General features: G+C 40.6%; 1 protein-coding gene across 3 annotated transcripts in view; it reads left to right on the top strand.

Annotated features, from left to right (window-relative positions):
* The first annotated feature begins 1,527 nt into the window (after positions 1–1,527).
* CLCN5 (chloride voltage-gated channel 5) overlaps positions 1,528–19,945 on the top strand; it is a 157,138-nt gene continuing 138,720 nt past the window's right edge. For 2 of the 3 annotated variants that reach the window (XR_004262796.1, XM_032258686.1), the window contains exons 1-3: positions 1,528–1,741; positions 2,362–2,440; positions 4,117–4,260. Coding sequence is in view for 2 of the 3 variants with exons in the window: in XM_032258686.1 (XP_032114577.1) it covers positions 4,245–4,260 (16 nt within the window). In the remaining variant the exon portion in view is untranslated. Of the gene's footprint in view, positions 1,742–2,361; positions 2,441–2,563; positions 2,699–4,116; positions 4,261–19,945 lie in introns of all 3 variants that reach the window. The other variant, XM_032258687.1, reaches the window with a different exon arrangement.

Below are 19,945 nucleotides of genomic sequence, written 5' to 3' on the forward strand. Positions count from 1 at the left end.
ATATTTCTCTGGAGGACATATTGCAGCTGTGAAGTACTAACGATGTTTTTATTTCAGTGACCATCACTTTTTTATTCACTGAGAGACTTTGTTCTCCAAAATCATAGATTATCAGAAACTTTTCTGCTTGAAATCGTATCAGTCAGAACGAAACATCCCACATGCATCTGGAGGACATAAGTTTCTTTGACACAGAGAAGCAGCCTCAATTTCCAACCCAGGTGCAGAGCTTCAGATAAGGGGTATCTGGACACAACATTCCACATCTATCTTTATTTTGTGGTTCCCAAGGAAACACAACTCTGGGTTCACTTTGCAGTCCAGACGTGATGGTGACCCCAAATGACAGCACTGCTTTGCTTTGAGTTTACCAAAACACTGCTTTGTTTAAAATTCTAAAATTCACCTAAGCTCCACTCTTCTCCCCAATCCTATAATGACTCTATGTTTTTCTGTTTGATGAGATGCCCATGGTTTCTCTGGTGTACAGTCTCTCATATTGCAATGGGTCAAAGCCTGATCATGTTGGATTACAGATTTTTCCCTGGTAGCCTTATGCTGATTGGGTTAGGATAGGGGTTTTTAAATCCCTGACCACTTAGGTTGTCCAAAGTAGCCATTCCAAATTGTTCACTGCAGTAGTGTATCCGGGTGCTAGATTACATGGATTAATCATATGGATTCCAGTCTCAAGTCTGCTAAAAACTAATTAGCTGGATCATCTTAAGTGAGTCAATGCACCCCATTTGGCCTAAGTTTTCTCTTCTGCAAAACAGGGGGCTATTTCTTCCAAACCTAGGGTAAGGGCTTTGGAGTCAGACCTAGGTTGGATTCCCAGTTCTACCACTTACTAGTTCTGTGATTTTTGCTTTTCTGAGCCTCTGTTTTGTAATGATTAACATGGAGATAATACAGTACAGATAAATGCAATATAGTTTTTGCAGCGTTGTTGGGAGCATCAAGTTGGCTGTTAAAAGCATCACAACGTTTGATCACTATTCCTATTGCTACTATTATAGGAGCTTGGACAAGTTACTTAAGTTTTCTGTGCCTGTGTATTCTTATGAGTAAAAATGGAGAAATACCCTTGCGGTTGTTGTGAACACCAAATGAGATGAAAAAAGTAAAGGGCTTAGAAGAGTGCCTGCATATTAAGAAGCAGCTCAAATTATGTGATCTAATGTTATTAGTATCAGATTTCTACTACTAATTACTCTGTGGGCCGCAAGCTCAGGATAGACAGTTTTATTCTAAGGACAACCCATGTCCCTCCGCAAAAAGGCACTGCAGGCTGGAAATAGTGAAACACAATGGGCATTGCGTTTCCAAAGGCAACTGACACGCCCAGCACTGGATTAGGTAGGACCAGCCTGCCCAGTCCTCATTAAATATGGCAGCGAGCGGGGCTGATTACTGCGGCTGCGCAAATTGAAACTCCTCCCGGCAGCTCCTCCCCGGCGGGCGTCCCCTCACCTTCGCTGGGCGGAGGTGCCGGGTGTGAGCCCGCCGTGGCGCGCACGCGCAGACGCTGGTTGGGCTGAGACGGTACTTACGAGGCGCCCTGTCACATGAGCCGCGCGCCCGCTTCGCTCCCCCTCCTCCCAGGCTGGGCTGTGTGAATGAAGCTCTGCCGGCTACGTGGGGCGCTCGCTCAACTTGGTGTCCTGGACGCCAGAGCCGACCGAGCGCGCTGCCCACCGGCGGCTGACACGGGCTCCGTCGCTCCGGACCTCGGCGACAGGTAAAGGCAAACGGGCTGTCCCTTCCCCAGCAGGTCCTTGGCGGGCCGCTGACCCCCGGCCCACCCCCGGAGCACCCACTAAGCTCAGCGACACAGGGGAAGCGCAACCCTGCTGACTTGGCCCCCAGGAGATGGGGCTTCCCCGCTCCCGGCGGCGGCAGCCGGGAGCTCGGAGGAGGTAGACAGGCTAGTTCCAGCCAGTGCGAAGCGGCGTCTTCCCGGGAGCCCAACCCTGTTCTCGGAGAAGGGTCCCTGGGCTGCCCGAGCGAAGTTTCCTTGCGGAGAGGCGCCAAGCCCGCCCCGCTTTTGAATCGGAGTGGTTTGCAGCCTGCGTTCCCTTTCCCGGACTGGGGTAGGGTGATTTAGCCTGGCAAAACTCAGCCGAGGCCCGGCTCTTCTCCCTCCGGCTCTGGACTTGCCGCTTGTTTTGTGTGGGTTTTAGCGAAGTGGAGAAACTTAGCGAGGTGGAGAAAAGTAGTTGCTGCACTGTTTTCATTTTGCCACTTAACGCGCGTAGCTAGTTCTCTCCAGAATTTCGAGCCTTGCTCTTGAGCGCCTTGACCCATACGGGAAAACTTTACCTTTACATTGAAGCACGTTTCCTTTGATTAACATTTCAGAGCAAATCAGTTGCCGGGAGTTCCAAGAGAAGTTGTACCTGTGCCCGTGCGATAACAACGTCAGTGGAAGCTTCCCCGGGTAAGTGAAGGAAATCTAGAAGTTTGGAACATAGAAAACCAGTACGAAGCCGCTTTACATAAACTTCGTACATTTATTAGCAACTGCTTGTATTTAACTTAAGAGCTGTTAAATTTCGCCTAGTTTTACGCGGTGCCGATCATTACTTCTTAACTGCATGCGAAATAGGAAGAAAAAAAGGCAAACCAAAACAGACTGTCCCAGGTCTCATATAAGTCATCGGAGCGCTTTTTCCTGGTGAATACACCCTGGGAGTTTGTGAGTTCCTACTTTTCTTGGACTTCACCAACTTTTCCTTGTCCAAATCACTGTCTTTTCTCTGTTGATGTTTTCGGACTTGTGTACACGTTAACCCTTTTGTCATTAAAGAAGGCCAACGTGATTCTCACGTTGGCATTAGCCTTCAGTGTTTGTGTTTTAGCACACTTAGTGGGTGGAGCTGTTGGTTGTATAAAAGATATGGAAATAGCAATCTACTTTGATGTTGACCAGGTCAAAAAGGTGAAGACTTTTATAAAAAACAAAACAAAACAACAGATTGGCTTGCATGCTAAATACGGAAGACCTGAGATCTTGTTTAAATGGACAAGCAGAGTGTTAAACCTCTAAATCAAACTAAGTCGCCAGACCCCTCATTTTGTCTCATTCCTAGCTCTTTTATTTTTATTTTTTCTAGAGACGGATCTTGTTCTGTCGCCCAGGCTGGGCACAGTCTCGGCTCACTGCAACCTCCACCTCCCAGGTTAAAGCGATTCTCTTGCCTTGACCTCCTGAGTAGTTGGGATTATAGGCATCACTTGTAATTATAGTGTGCCATCATGCTCGGCTAATTTTTGTATTTTTAGTAGAGATGGGGTTTCACCACGTTGGCCAGGCTGATCTCGAACTCCTGACCTCAGGTGATGCGCCCTCTTCAGCCTCCCAAAGTGCTGGGATTACAGACGTGAGTCACTGAGCCTGGTCCCTAATTCCTTTAATGTCTTTGGAAATAGTATTGTCTTAAGACTGGATTTGAAGTTTTAACAATAGGAATTAGCTGAATTAATTTTATTTTCTTTAAATTGGTATTCCATTTTTACATTTTTCTTTGGTTCATTTACACCCGATTATAAAAGCAATATATGCTCACTATATGAAATTTGCAAACAGTAGGAAAGTATAATGATGCAAGGAGAAAGAACCACCTCTTAAAGGGTATCACTCTTCACTTTTAATTCTGCTTCCTTTTTTTCCCCTATACAAGATCTGTTTCCAAACTATTCACAAACTTTCTCTCCTTCTACTGATTTTTAAATGTAAAGTTGGGTATTTGGGGGTTGGTTAGGGCACTGGCTGTTAAGGTTGCTCTTCAGTCTCCAAAGCATGAAACTTTAAGGTAGGAAAGGTGCTTAACGGTGATTTCATCCAGCAACTCATCAGCTGAGACTCAGAACTCATTTACTGAAGCTCCAGTGATTCATGCAGAATTGTACAGCACTGAGTGGCAACATTAACTCACTCCAGATCTCTCGATTTTCTCTCTCTTCAGAGATACCTTGCTGCTTAGAGGGAAACTTGACACTACCTGTGCCTGCATATCTTTGAAAGAGAAGTTCAGAGAGGGGCAGGAGATACTTTTCAATCATTTGAAATGTGTAGTTTCTTTTAGGTATTTATTTTTCTGTTTACATTTTCAGGTTTGGAGCTTTAGCACCTTGCAGAAAACGTAGCCACATAGCTCCCTTTCCATCAAATCTCCCTACAAAACTGAGAGGCTCTGGGAAACTCAGCCTGTAACCCCAGCGTGGGTGAAGATAGGATCAAGATGGCCATGTGGCAGGGTAAGAAATTAGTACTTATTCTTCTAACTGGTTTTTCCTCCTACTGTGTTCTCTACCCTCACCCAACCGTTTCCCACCCAGCCAATGGCAGGCAGCCAGCTGTTCTTTAATTTAACCCTTTGTCTTTGCAAGGACAAAACACATTAGTTTAAAAGAAGCTGCTGCTAGCTATAAGTTCAAATTATTTAAAAGTGGGGTTGGAGGAGAAGTAGGAAAATGGCATGCCGTGGCTCACGCCTGTAATCCCAGCACTTTGGGAGGCCGAGGCGGGTGGATCACAAGGTCAAGAGATCGAGACCATCCTGGTCAACATGGTGAAACCCTGTCTCTACTAAAAACTACAAAAAATTAGCTGGGCATGGTGGCACGTGCCTGTAATCCCAGCTACTCAGGAGGCTGAGGCAGGAGAATTGCCTGAACCCAGGAGGCGGAGGTTGCGGTGAGCCGAGATCGGGCCATTGCACTCCAGCCTGGGTAACAAGAGCGAAACTCCATCTCAAAAAACAAAAACAAAAAAAAAAACAAGTGCTCGTAGGGGGTTATAAGCCAGGAGGTGGGATTTTTTTTTTTCTCATTTGTGTTTTTCATTTGTTTCTGGCACATTTCTATCATAAGATTCCCCACCATAAGGTGGGGGAGACAGATGTCAGTTCCTCTCCAGCTTCATTTTCCCAACAAAAACTTTCTTGTGACTTACGCAGTTTGTATTTAATGTTACAATGTTTATATTTGATACAATATAAACTTCAAGAAGGAAAATGCATGTTTTAAAATATGAACTACCTGAGAGCAAAGCTCAGGAGTATCTTAGCTGATGGATTACATCTCTCATGAACTTGTGAATTCCTACCACATACAAAATTGTTTTATTTTTAGTGGGGTTGTGGCTTGTGCCCCTTGGAGGGTTTCAGAATCTCCAGGGGTATGTGGGATTTTTATGGTTATGAAAAGTGAGTGTGGATTTAAGAAATGGTAGACAAACATTGCCAAAATTGGCCTGTGACCCACAAAAAGTTAAAGACCACTTAAATGGAGTAGAATGAAATAGCTTGAATATCTAGAAATATTCAGCATGTTGGTTAGCTGGTTGTCTAATGTATCTTTTAAAAATGTTTCATTGTGTTGGTTATGACTTTACTTAGGCATACAAATGTAACAAGTAGTTTCCATGTATGAAGATTATCAATTTGAAAACATTTATGGAAATGAGATTTGGCCTGTATGCTTGCTTTGACTCACACAATGGGCATTTATCAAAAGCAGTTTGGATATTTTTGCTTAAATCCTGAGACATTCATTCAACAAACAAAATACAGAGATCAATAAGTTGCAGGATGCTGGAAGATTCCTTGTCATCTAAAGACAGACATATAAACAAATAATTTTGCCCTGTTGAATAAGTGTTAGAATAGAGAGGTACAAAAAGCAAGGGAAGCCCAGCGAAAAGCTTGATGAAGTCTGAGTTTTGAGCTGGTCTAAAAAAATGAGTAGGAGTTTGCCAGATGGGCAAATGAGAGAATTGCATTCTGGGCAGACAGAGCAGCACTGTTTGGGAAGTTCCAAGTTCCTCTGTTTGCCTCATGTGAGATGTGTAGGGGCACGACCTCAGACCAAGCAGGGAAGGTAGTTGGAGGCCAGATAATAAAGAGCCTTGTATGTTCTAGGAAGGATTTTACACTTTATCCTGAAGACAAAGATTCTAAACAGGGAAGTAACATAATCAGATTTTGTTTTAGAAAGATTACTTTGGCAGCAGTGCTGAGCTGGAGACGATGAAAACTGGGAGTCAGTCAGGAGGTTTCTGGAATACTTGAGGGAAGAAATGGTAAGGGTCTGAGCAGAAGCAAGGGCAGAAAGGTTAGAGAGAATGAGATTCTAGAATGTTCTGTGACTGATTGGATGTGGCAAGAAGTGGGCCTGGGTTAACTACCTGCTTGGGTGCCTGAGGGCCAGTGGTGCCATTCTCTGGGATGGGGAGCATGAGAGGTAGCTGAAGGGGCTGGTGCACTGGATTTGGATGACCTGTTGGGGCTGAGACACCTGTGGGCTGTCAGGTCAATGTCTCAAAGACAGTTTTGAAACTACATAACTGAGGCTGGCACAGATGGGGATCTAAAGTTTTGTTCCTAATGGTGCATAAAAAGCTTGTATTTTTTTCTCTGTAGTTAATGGAAATGTCATTACCAGTTAATGATTTATTTTATAATAAAAACATCTTAATGTTTAACAACTCTTAATCAAAATGTCATATTTTCTTAGTAAATAATGTATTTTGCAAGCCCTGACCCTGAAATCTGATGTGCTTAAAATTACATTGAAGTGAAACTTCATTTTTCTAGCATTAGTAAAGAGGGGTGTGTTCCATATAAGTAAGCTCTTTGGATAACTGTAGCTTATCCCTTGTTTTGGGCAACCTCTGAAGTAACAAGCAGAGTACAATGATAGTTTGGAAGCAGTGTGGTGTGATAGTTAAATGTGTGGATCTGAGTTTCATTCCATTGGTTCTGTCACTTCGTAGATACGAGGCCTTGGGCAAGTCACTTAATCCCTCTGTGTGCAAGTTTTCTCCTGTAAATGGAGATAGTAATGTAAGTCATCCCACTGCTAGGTATATAGCCGAAAGAAAGGAAATCAGTATTGAAAAGAAGTGCTGCACTCCAATGTTTATTGCAGCACTATTCACAATAGCCAAGATAGGAAGTCAACCTAAGTGTCCATCACTGGATGAATGGATAAAGAACATGTGTTACAAATACTCAATGAAATATTAGCCACAAAAGGAATGAAATCCTGTCATTTGCAGCAACATGGATGGAACTGGGAGTCATTATGTAAGTGAAATAAACCAGGCACAGAAAGGTAAATACTGCATATTCTCACTCATATGGGAACTAAAAAAATGTGGATCTCATGAGGGTAGAAAGTCGAATGCTGGTTTCCAGAGTCTGGGAAGGGAAGGAGGTTGGGGAATGAAGAGAAGTGGGTTAATGGGTATAAGCATACAATTAGAGAAAAGGAAAAAGTTCTAGTATTCAATAGTACAGCAGGGAGACTACAGCTAACAATAATTTATTGTATATTTCAAAATGGCTTGAAAAAAATTGGAATGTTTTTAACACGAAGATAAATGTTAGAGGTGATGGATATCCCAGTTACCCTGATTTGATCATTACACATTGTATATGCGTATCAAAATATCACATATACCCCCAAAATATGTACAGCTATTATATATCAATTTTTGAAAAGGGGGAGAAGTAGAACACCTGCTAAACTTGCTGTAAAGATAAGTTAAACTAATATATGCAGAGCACTTGGAACATAGTAAATGCCATATAAGTATGTGCCTTTATTATAATAGTAAGACATTTAGAATATTGTTTAGCATATGATAAGTGCTCAGTAAAATTTAGCAATAGCTGTTATTACTACCACTGTCACTATTATTTTCCTATAACCTGGGGTGGGACTGGGACCTTGTTCTTTGGAGGTAATTTCAGGTTGTCCTTGGAAGCCCTGCCCTGTGGTTGTCCATTTGGGTCTTTAAGTAGATGTTTACACTTGAAAAGATCCTTAGAAAACATCTAGCTCAATCCCTAGAGGTTAAGTGATAAGCCCAATGTTCAATAGGTAGCAGTTGATCCTAGAGCTAGTATTAAGATCCAGGTCACCTAATTCCCAATTCCAGTATTCTTTTCCTGGGCTCATGGAAGAGGGAATACATGAGTCTGTCCTCAGCTCAAGGAAGCTTCTGAGTCAGTCCCCAGAGCTTGTGGAGGAACCCTAAGAACTAGAGGAACCCAAATCTCTTTAGTTTCTTGGGTCATTGCTGTCTGGTTCCTCCACGGGGAATTTGATCTGAATTCCCATACCTCTTAAATGGGGCTAGCATTATTATTTTGACTTAACTTAATGGAGTTCTCTAGTTTATTTTCTGGCCACTTTAAACAGAGTGTACTGAGCATAATTTAATATTTTTGATAACTCAGGGTTATCATTAATAATCTCCAGCCAGTTTGAGGTTGGAGACTTGTGTTGTCAGGTGTTATTTATTTATTCCATTAACATTTATTGAAGACTAGTTGTGCAGCAGGCACTCTGCTGGGCCCTAGAGACGCAATGGTCAGTGGAAACAGGTATGGTCTCTGCTATCATGGAGCTTATCAACCAGGATAAAAGTAGCACTTCAAATTAATGAACTGATGTATTTAACAAATGTGCTGAAGTAATTTGGAAAAAATGACAGCATAAATTTAGAAGGATTAATATGTTTCTTATTAAAGGAGGGGGCATCAGAATTACCTGTGGTGCTTTAAAAAAATATTCCTACTCAGGTCCCCATTCCCCTAGATTGTGATTTAGTCATAAGACCTGAGCATTTAAAGAAGCTCTATGAGCAATTCTGTTGTGCAGTCTTGTTTTAGAGCTGCTGCAATAAATAAAGGTAGTGTTTTTTTTTTTTTTTTTAAGAGAGGGCAATGATAAAGGAACTCAAAAAATATGGAAGACTATATATAGGGAAGATATTTGTATGCATATTATCAAAGGTAGAATAATAAGGAAAAAGATTAATATAATCAATTATATGAAAATTTAAAATTTCTGCACAAACCATAAATAAAGTTAATGAGAAAACTAGAAACAATTGCAGCAAGATTCATTATCTGAAACACAAAGACTTAACAGGGCGATAAGAAAAAAACAACGATTTTACTAGAAAAATGTACAAAGGACAAGGGAAAATGTGCAAAGGAAAATACATCAAAGAAGAAATGCAAATGACTAGTAAACATGTATCTCGGTAGTAGTCAAATAAAGAATTAGAATGGCATACCGTTTTCTCCAGTATAATTTGCAAAGATTAAAAAGGAATGACAGAACTCACTGTTGGCAAAGACACAAGGAAGCAGATGTTCTCATACACTTGTGGTGGGAATGTCAATTTGGCAATATTTATTAAAAGCTTTAAAAAATGTGTTTACCTTTTGACCCAGCATTTTATGTTCTTGGAATTTATTCTAAGGAAGTAATTAAGAATGTGCACAAAGATGTATCAATAAGGATATTAATTGCAGCATTTTCTATAATGGGAACAATTGAAAACACTTGCATTTTGATGCATCTATACAATGGAATACAGTAATTACCGAAAATAATAATGTAGAGTTCTATTTATTAACATAGAAATAGGTTTATGACATGATGTTAAATCCAGGGGTCAGGGAGTCGGGGAGCAGGGGAAAGCAGATTCCAAGCTGTTGATACAGTCATCCCTCCATGTACTCGGGGGATTTGAAGATCCCAAATATACAAAAATCCTAGCATACTCAAGTCCTGTAGTCAGCCCTACAGAACCTGCATATAGGAAAACTTGGCCTTCCATATTCGTGGGTTTCATATTCTGGGATTACTGTATTTTCCATCTGGGTATTTGGTTGAAAAACATCTGCATGTAAGTGAACCTGTACAGTTCAAACTCGTATTGTTCAAGGGTCAACTGTTGCTGGAAGTATGGACTCTGGGCTTTCACCTGAATTCAAATCCCAGCTACACCTTTATCAGCTGTATGCTGTTGGGTATGTTACTTGTCTTAGTGTTCCTTGATTTCCACATCAGTAAAATAGGGATAAAATCCTAGTTAACCTAATAGTTCCTATCTAGTGTGCCCAAAGATCACCTGGGGACCTTTTCAAACTTCCCAAGCCCAGGCCTCACTGAGTCTAGTTAAATATGAATCTCTGGGGCTGGGACAGAGAACAGTATTGTCGAAGTTCCCCAGATGATTCCAATGTGCAATCAAATTTGGGAAAGCTGAGCAGTTGTTGAGGGGATTGTTGAAGAGATTAAATGAGAAAATCACAGTGTCTGTTATGTGGTAAGTACTCAATACATGATTATTATTGTTGTTGCCATTTAAAAATTATTAATAGTATGATCCCATTGTAATATATGTTTGTGTCCATGTATGGATAGTATGAAGCAAAGTCTGAGGATATATACAAAAGTATTTTAAAAAGGAGATTATAGTTGACTATTTTTGCTTACTTGTATCTTTCCATTTTTCTGTAAATAACAGAAAAATTGTTAATTTTAAAAAGTATCATTTCTGAAGGAAACATCAGATATATGTACCCAGCTTTATATACTAAGATATTTATAGTGAAAAACTGAAGACATAGTTTTCATACTAGGGGAATGTAAGTAAATTATAGTAGTTCCGAACAGTATATCTGGCCATTAAAAGTCAAGACTAGCTGGGTGTGGTGGCTTACACGTGTAATCCCCGGACTTTCAGAGGCCAGGGCAGGAGGATTGCTTGAGTTCAGGAGTTCAAGAGCAGCTTTGGCAACATAGGCTCCATCTCTACTAAAAATAAAGAAAATTAGCCAGGCGTGGTGGTGCATGCCTGTACTCCCAGATATAATGGGAAAGTATGGGATTATCCCGCCCCCCCCCCTCTCTCTCTCTCTCTCTCTCTCTCTCTCTCTCTCTCTCTCTATCTCTCTCTCTTTTTCTCTCTTTCTGCCTTTGTTTTTGTTTTTTTTTGAGACAGAGATTCCCTCTGTCACCCAGCCTGGAGTGCAGTAGTGGGATCTTGGCTCACTGCAACCTCAAACTCCCCGGCTCAAGCGATCCTCCCACCTCAGCCTCCTGAGTAGCAGGAACTACAGGCATGTACCATTACACTTGGCTAATTTTTATAGTGCTTCTAGAGACAGGATTTTGCCTTGTTGCCCAGGCTGGTCTCAAACTCCTGAGCTCAAGCAATCCACTGCCTTGGCCTCCCAAAGTGCAGGGATTACAGTTGTGAGCCATCATGCCTGGACCCATCTCTCTCTTTTTAACTCAAGTGTGGGTTCATGTATCTGTGTTTACATGTTATATATACGCTTATGAAATGAAGATAGATACAGAAATAAAGGAAGTGATCCAAAGTTGTTACACTGGCTGTCTCTAGGTGATAGGATGCAGTTACTTTTACCCTCTTTTTTAAAAAATATACTTTTATTTATTTTCAGTTTTATACAATGAATATATATAACTTTTATAACCAGAAAACAAATTATTTGAAAATGAGATATAAGAGTGAATCCAGTTTTGAAAGAAGTTTTGTGGGTAAAATGCTGTCAAGTAGCATCAGGTACTACAGACAAATCTTTGGTGAAAGGAAGGGTCAATCGATGTGGTAAGCTTCCCTATTAGTTTGTTTAATAAATTGCCACAGCCATCTCATCTTTCAGCAACTACCACCCTGGTTAGTCAACAGCCATCAACATTGAGGCAAGGCCCTCCACCAGCAAAAAGATTATGAATTGCTAAAGGCTCAGATGATTGTTAACATTTTTTAGCAATAAAGTATTTGAAAGTTAAGGTATGAGCCAGGCGCGGTATCTCACGCCTGTAATCCCAGCACCTTGGGAGGCTACGGCAGGTGGATCACCTGAGGTCAGAAGTTCGAGACCAGCCTAACAAACATGGTAAAACCCTGTCTCTACTAAAAATACAAAAGTAGCCAGGTGTGGTGGTACGCGCCTGTAATCTCAGCTACTCAGGAGGCTGAGGCAGGAGAATTGCTTGAACCCGGGAGGTGGAAGTTGCAGTGAGCTGAGATCATGCCACTGTACTTCAGCCTGGGCAACAAGAGCAAAACTCTCTCTCAAAAAAAAAAGTTAAGGGAAGGTACATTGCTCTTTTAAACATAATGCTATTGTACACTTAATAGACTACAGTAAAGGGTAAACATAACTTTTATGTGCACTCAGAAACCAAAATATTTGTTTGACTCACTTTATTGTAATATTTGCTCTATTGTGGTGGTCTGGAACAAAGCCTGCAATATTTCCAAGATATGCCTGTAATTTAAAGTGTGAAAAAAACTAGATAAATTTAGAATTTTTTTATTGCCAAAAAAAAAAAAAAAATCAGTAGACGCTCAAGTACCTGGCAGCAAGGAGCACAGCATGTATGGTCCCCTGGACAACTGCTTCAGCCGCTCTGTGTCCCCACTCTACCTTCCAACAAAAGTGTGAAAGAGAAGAAACCAGGCCCCTGAAGGTTTGGTGAGAGCAGGTTTTTGCTATTAATACTTGCTCAAGTACCTCAAGTACTCTTGTACTTTTTGGCTGCCTCCCATTGACTACAGAAAACTCTTTTGGAAGATTGTGCAAAAGATGAGAAATGGCACTGCGTCTAATGTACAGGTTGCAGAATAAGGTGAGGTGGCAAAATATACATCAGGCTAAGTGCGAAAATAAGGTGGAGGAATATCATAATAAAATAGTTGCAATGAGAAACAGTTCTGCTTCAAATTGGAAGGAAGTGTATGTTTTGACTGTGCAGATTTTTCTTGGCACATCGCAGTGTATTTGTAAACACTCTGCTGATTTAGCCAACACATGGGGGGCGGGGAGCAAGAGGGAGCCTCACAAAGCAGTCAGTGAATTGACGAGAAAGCTTCAGTGTGAAATCTGGGTAGCCGTGTGGCTTGCTAATTGGACCACTATCACCTAAGAGAAGCCATCTGGTCCTGCCTGTTGACTGAGACAAAAGTAGGTAACTCCTGAAAGGAAGTCAGGTTGTTAGAGCAGGAATAAAGAAGCAGGCAGCCCCCCTGCCCCTTTTCCTCTATCTGGCACAGTGCCTCACCTACAGCAGATACTCATGAAATGAGTTATTTGTCAATTGAAAAAATAAAGAAAGAAATAAAAATTTTTTAAAAAGAAATGAGTTCTTTGTCTCTGTTTGCCTTTTGCCTTTCCGTAACTCTTCAAGGGGAGAAATTGGTGGGGGATGGATTCTGATGGAAGGCATTGCATAGAGTGTAAACAAAAACCTTTAAAAGAAATTATTCTCTAAGAGTCAGTTATTCTTTCCCAAGCACACAGTTGTGGATGGAGCACAGGCCTTGGAGTGTGATACACCTGCATCTGAACCCAGGTCTGCCATTTGGTAGCCAAAGTTATCTAAACTCCAAAAGCCTCAATTATCATATCCGGGTCAAGTGTCGTGTCTGGAGACAAACTCCCTGGATTTATATCCTGACTTTGTCACTGCTAGCCATGTGACTTTGGGCGGGTTATTTAATCTCTTTGTGCCTTACCTTCTTCATCTGTAGAATGGGGTTAATACTAATACCTACTCAGGATTATTGGGAGGATGTAGCAAGTGAATACAAATGCAGTAAAGCACTTGCAAATGCTGGCCTTTACTATTATAATGCGTGAACGGTTATGATAATATTTACTGCACATGCTTCTAGATGAGAGTCAGATAGTCATCAAAATGCCTGGCCCGTTGTAGCTGTTCTGATTGAATTATAAATTCTGGCATGAAAAATAAAATTAGGTATATTATTAAAGAGAAGTTTTTAAACTGGAAGGGGTCTTCAGAGGTGATCTGTTTCAGATGTATAATCTTGCAAAGGATGAAACTGATGCCCAATGAGACTTATTTTAGGCTATTTAGCTGTCACATGGTACCCAGACCCAGGACTAGATCCCAGAGCTCCTGATAATCAGTGCTGCCCAGCTCACTCTTTCTGTCAGTCTGTCTACCTATTTAGTCCTATTGCATTGCACTGCCTTCCCCAGGCTTGGATATCTCACAGTTTTCCGTTGAATCTTAGTCTTTTCCTACTATGCTTTACTGCTACCATGAAAAGTTTAGCTTCTTTTCCCTCCTCTCAAAAATAGTTTTTTCATTGAGGCTTCCAGGATGGGTTTTTTTCCCCCTTCCCACTATGTTAGCTTATGAAATAAAGTATATGTTCTTATTATTTAACCAGAATAATGATTCATAGCTTCCTGTTTCATGTAATGCTGTTCTGTGTGTCAAGGGTTGGGGGAGGTGGGACTAGAAAGTTTCACTATTGGTAGCAATGAATGCCAGATGATTCTTCTTCTTTTTCCTGCCTTCTGTTAACTACCCAGTATTTGTAGACCTCTGGTCAGGCCAAAGAAGCTGTTGAGGAGTTAACAGCATGAAGTATCTCCCTTAGTAATGTCATACTTTGATGATTTTCAACCCAATACCATTTTGACATTAGGTGGTATTTTAATGTATTTATTTAGGATTTCTGCCCTGACTGCATCCAGGAGGAATATAGAACAGCGCAGAAATTAAAACATAGAGCAATTATTCCTATTGAGGTTAATACAGAAAAACGAAAGAAAAAAAGAAGAAAAAACATAGAGCGATTAGAAATAAATTCAGGACAGGGACCACCCAGTGGAAATGAAATAGATATTGCTAGACATGTGAGATACTAGACACTGAAGCTTTCTCTTTCTTTTCTTCTGTGCCCTCCCCTCCCAAAGATAAGCGCACTAAGTTACGTCATTGACATCTTTTCAGATGTCAGAAAAAAATCCTGTGCTAAATCTTCTGGTCCTTCCACTGCCCTCCCTTTGGTCTGGCCTTACCTGTGGCCACCTGTGACTCAGCACTGAATATTCCCAGGTTGAAATCATGATCTTTCCTATTTAGCTTTGAGAATGGTGAGAGACAGGTAGGCAAGGGAGTTCCTGCCATCCAAATTCTCAACACTGTCAAGCTGTTCTTTTCCTTGGGTCTTGCACCCCAGTAATACATCATAATGACAGACTTTCCTTACCTTCCATTTCTACATATACAATACATTTCTCTTTATTGAATAATTGTACCACCATGGACCCAGATGTCAAAGCCCATATTCCAAGAGGCACCATACATTCCTTCCTACCCTTTACCTGCAGTCCACCCCTGGTGACCTAGATCATTTTAGTAGGTAGCATTCCTAGCAAGCACCTGCTTACCTTTAAGCCATGAGCTTTTCCTGAAGCCTCCCCCATCCTCTGGTAAAACTAGCCTCTGGATCTATTTTATGGACCTTGAGGGCATTGACTGCATTTGTTTAATATTTTTGTTCTCACGTCTGCTGTGTGCCAGGCAGGTACTGCGTTGAGTGGATGCTGGGGTTATAGCAGTGAACACAAAAGTCATGACCCCTACCCTTTGAAGCCTTGCAGTCTCATGGGGGAGTTGGAATGCAAACAGATACACAGATATTTCCTTATAAAGTGTTGTGAGTGCTAGGAAAGTCAAGTCCTATGAAAAAGAATAGTAAAGACTGAATTTATAGAGAGAAGGAGGACATGGGAGGAAGTGACAAGTTCATCTGAGACTTGAAAGATGAGGAGGAATTATCCAGGCAAAGAGTTGGGGGGACAGCATTCCAGGCAGAGGAGACAAACTGGAAATCTCTGAGGTGGGAAGAATCCCTGGGTCCTTTCCCAGCATGGTCCACTGCAGCTGGACCATAGTGAATGAGGCATAAAGAGGCACATGATAAAATTGGAAAGATGGGCAGGGGACAGATCACACAGGTTTTGTAGGCCATGTTACCAGGTAACCTAACTTGGTAACATGAAGGCCTTGGAGATAGATTGGATGTGGCAGAGCAGTGACCAGTGAATGAGTAGGAAGTGTGTCATTCATCTTCTCACACCAAATACCTGGCAGGGAGTACCCAGCACATAGTATGTGCTCATTGAATCTTTGTTTAATGAATAATAACTGTCCTGCCTTCCTACCAGGATTGCCATGGAAATGAAATGTGAGATAAGGTATGCTAAGGTGCTTTGCAGAATAATTCACTAGATTATATGCAGTGATGCTTACAGGTCATCACTGTCACTAGGAACCACATCCCCCCAACCCCATTCTCTGTTAGACTAGCAAAATCTTTCAATTAGGTCATTCCATGCCATGAATATGCTGATGTACTATGTTCTTACGTATATTCAGTGTGTCTCTTTTATCAATGCCTTTAGCTAATTATGGGTGAGCGGAAACTACGTTATATCACACCATTATGTGGCACTCCTGGTGTCAGAAATAATTATGGGTAGTGGTGACAGGAGCAGTATAGCTTTCTCTCCTATGGTAAATTTGCTTCTAAATCTCTCAACCTTGTAGTATAGTTCGAAGTCAGGTAGTGTGATGCCTCCAGCTTTGTTCTTTTTGCTTACGATTGTCTTGGCTATACCGGCTCTTTTTTGAAATTTTCTTTATGAAATTTAAGGTAGTTTTTTTTTCCTAATTCTGAGAAGATAGTCAATGGTAGCTTGAGGGAGATAGCATTGAATCTATAAATTACTTTGAGAAGTGTGGCCATTCTCATGATATTGATTCTTCCCCATGAGCATGGAATGTTTTTCCATTTGTTTGTGCCCTCTCTTATTTCCTTGAGCAGTGGTTTGTAGTTCTCCTTGAAGAGGTCCATCACATCCCTTGTAAGTTATATTCCTAGGTGTTTTATTCTCTTTGCAGCAATTGTGAATGGGAGTTCCCTCATGATTTGTCTGTTATTGGTATTAGGGATGCTTGTGATTTTTGCACATTGATTTTGTATCCTGAGATGTTGCTGAAGTTGTTTATCAGCTTAAGAAGATTTTGGGCTGAGATGATGGGGTTTTCTAAATAGACAGTCATGTCATCTGCAAACAGAGACAATTTGACTTACTCTCTTCCTATTTGAATACCCTTTATTTCTTTCTCTTGCCTGATTGTCCTGGCCAGAACTTCCAATACTATATTGAATAGGAGTGGTGAGAGAGGGTATCCTTGTCTTGTGCCGGTTTTCAAAGGAAATGCTTCCAGCTTTTGCCCATTCAGTATAATATTGGCTGTGGGTTTGTCATAAATAGCTCTTATTATTTTAAGATATGTTCCATCAGTACCTAGTTTATTAAGAGTTTTTAGCATGCAGGGGTGTTGAATTTTATTGAAGGCCTTTCTGTATCTATTGAGATCATCATGTGATTTTTATCATTGGTTCTATTTATGTGATAGATTACATTTATTGATTTGTGTATGTTGAACCAGCCTTGTATCCCAGGGATGAAGCTGACTTGATCATGGTGGATAAGCTTTTTGATGTGCTGCTGGATTAGGTTTGCCAATATTTTTATCGAGGATTTTCGCATCAATGTTCTTCAGGGATATTGGCCTGAAATTTTCTTTTTTTGTTGTTTCTCTGCCAGGTTTTGGTATCAGGATGATGCTGGCCTCATAAAATGAATTAGGGAAGAGTCCCCCTTTTTTTTTTCTTTTGTTTGGAATAGTTTCAGAAGGAATGATAGTAGCTCTTCTTTGTACCTCTGGTAGAATTCGGCTGTGAATCCATCTGGTCCTGGGCTTTTTTTTGGTTGGTAGGCTGTTAATTATTGCCTCAATTTCAGAATTTGTTATTAGTTTATTCAGGGATTTGACTTCTTCCTGGTTTAGCCTTGGGAGGCTGTATGTGCCACGAATTTGTCCATTTCTCCCAGATTTTTTAGTTTATTTGCATTGAGGTGTTTATAGTATTCTCTGATGGTAGTTTGTATTTCTGTGGGATCAGTGGTGATATCCCGTTTACCATTTTTTATTGTGTCTATTTGATTCTTCCCTCTTTTCTTCTTTATTAGTCTGGCTAGTGGTCTATTTTGTTAATCTTTTCAAAAAAAGCCAGCTCCTGGATTCACTGATTTTTTTTTTTTTAAAGGATTTTTCGTGTCTCTATCTCCTTCAATTTACTCTGATGTTAGTTATTTCTTGTCTTCTGATAGCTTTTGAATTTTTCTGCTCTTGCTCCTTTAGTTCTTTTAATTGTGGTGTTAGGGTCTTGATTTTAGGTCCTTCTTGCTTTCTCTTGTGGGCATTTATTGCTATAAATTTTTCTCTAAACTATACTACAAGGCTACAATAACCAAAACAGCATGGTACTATTACCAAAACAGATATATAGACCAATGGAATAGAACAGAGGCCTCAGAAATAATGCCACACATCTACAAGCATCTGATCTTTGACAAACCTGACAAAAACAAGCAATGGGGAAAGGATTCCCTATTTAATAAATGGTGTTGGGAAAACTGGCTAGCCATATGCGGAAAACTGGCTAGCCATATGCAAAAAACTGAAACTGGATCCCTTCTTTACACCTCATACAAAAATTAACCTAAGATGGAGTCAGGACTTAAATGTAAGACCTAAAACCATAAAAACCATAGAAGGAAACCTAGGCAATACCATTCAGGACATAGGCATGGGCAAAGACTTCATGACTAAAACACCAAAAGCAATGACAACAAAAGCTAAAATTGACAAATGAGATCTAATTAAACTAAAGAGCTTCTGCATAGCAAAAGAAACTATCATCAGAGTGAAGAGGCAACCTACAGAATGGGAAAAAATTTTTATAATCTGTCTGACAAAGGGCTAATATCCAGAATCTACAAGGAACTTAAACAAATTTATGAGGAAAAACAACCCCATCAAAAAGTGGGCTAAGGATATGAACAGATACTTCTCAAAAGAAGACATTTATGTGGCCAATAAACATGAAAAAAGCTCATTGTCAGTGGTCAATAGAGAAATGCAAATCAGGCCAGGCGTGGTGGCTCACACCTGTAATCCCAGCACTCTGGGAGGCCAAGGCAGACGGATCACCTGAGGTCGGGAGTTCAAGACCAGCCTGACCAACATGGTGAAACCTCGTCTTTAAAAAAAAAAAAAAGAGAAATGCAAATCAAAACCATTATGAGATACCATTTTATGCCAGTTAGAATGGTGATCATTAAAAAGTCAGGAAACAACAGATGCTAGAGAGGATGTGGAGAAATAGGAATGCTTTTACACTGTTGGTGGGAGTATAAATTAGTTCAACCATTGTGGGAGACAGTGTGGCGATTCCTCAAAGACCTAGAACCAGAAATACCATATATCCCAACAATCCCATTACTGGGTATATACCCAAGGGATTATAAATCATTCTACTATAAAGACACATGCACACATATGTTTATTGCAGTACTATTCGCAACAGCAAAGACTTGGACCCAACCCAAATGCCCATCAATGATAGACTGGATAAAGAAAATGTGGCACATATACGCCATGGAATTCTATGCAGCCATGAAAAAGAATGAGTTCATGTCCTTTGCAGGGACATGGATGAAGCTGGAAGCCATCATTCTCAGCAGAGTAATACAGGAACAGAAAACCAAATACTGCATGTTCTCACTCATAAGTGGGTGTTGAACAATAAGAACACATGGACACAGGAAGGGGAACATCACACACGGGGGCCTGTCAGTGGGTTGGGAGAGTAGGGGAGGGATTGCATTAGGAGAAATACTTAATGTAGATGATGGGTTGATGTGTGCAGCAAACTACCGTGGCACGTGTGTACCTATGTAACCTGCACATTCTGCACATGTATCCCAGAACTTAAAGTGTAATAATTAAAAAAAAAAATTTCTCAACCTATATAATACTAATGTATTTATATACTAATGTATAATATAATGTATTTAGGAGCTGGATTAATCCTGAGGAATAGCACCCTCTGAATTTGCATTTGGATGGTGGCAAGGCTAATCATATCAGGATGTGGTTGCTACCAATTATGGCATTTGGTTTTCTAGACTGTTAAATAAAAGATGTAACAAAATGACAAGTGTCTTGCTATTTTTATGTTAATTATTTTTTCCCTATTTAAGCTGCAGGAACTTCAGATGATTGACTTAAAAGCTCAGCTCTGTGTACTGTTGGTAGGTTGGTAGAATCCATTAGAGGGCAGTTTGAAAGACCTTTTCAAAATGTTACATTTGTACACCTTTTGTCCCAATGAATCTGTTCTCAGAAGGAACTGCACAAAGGT

The sequence above is a fragment of the Sapajus apella genome, unplaced genomic scaffold (assembly GCF_009761245.1).
Source record: "Sapajus apella isolate SASKATOON/1434 unplaced genomic scaffold, GSC_monkey_1.0 scaffold103, whole genome shotgun sequence".
NCBI classification, from domain to species: Eukaryota; Metazoa; Chordata; class Mammalia; order Primates; family Cebidae; genus Sapajus; species Sapajus apella.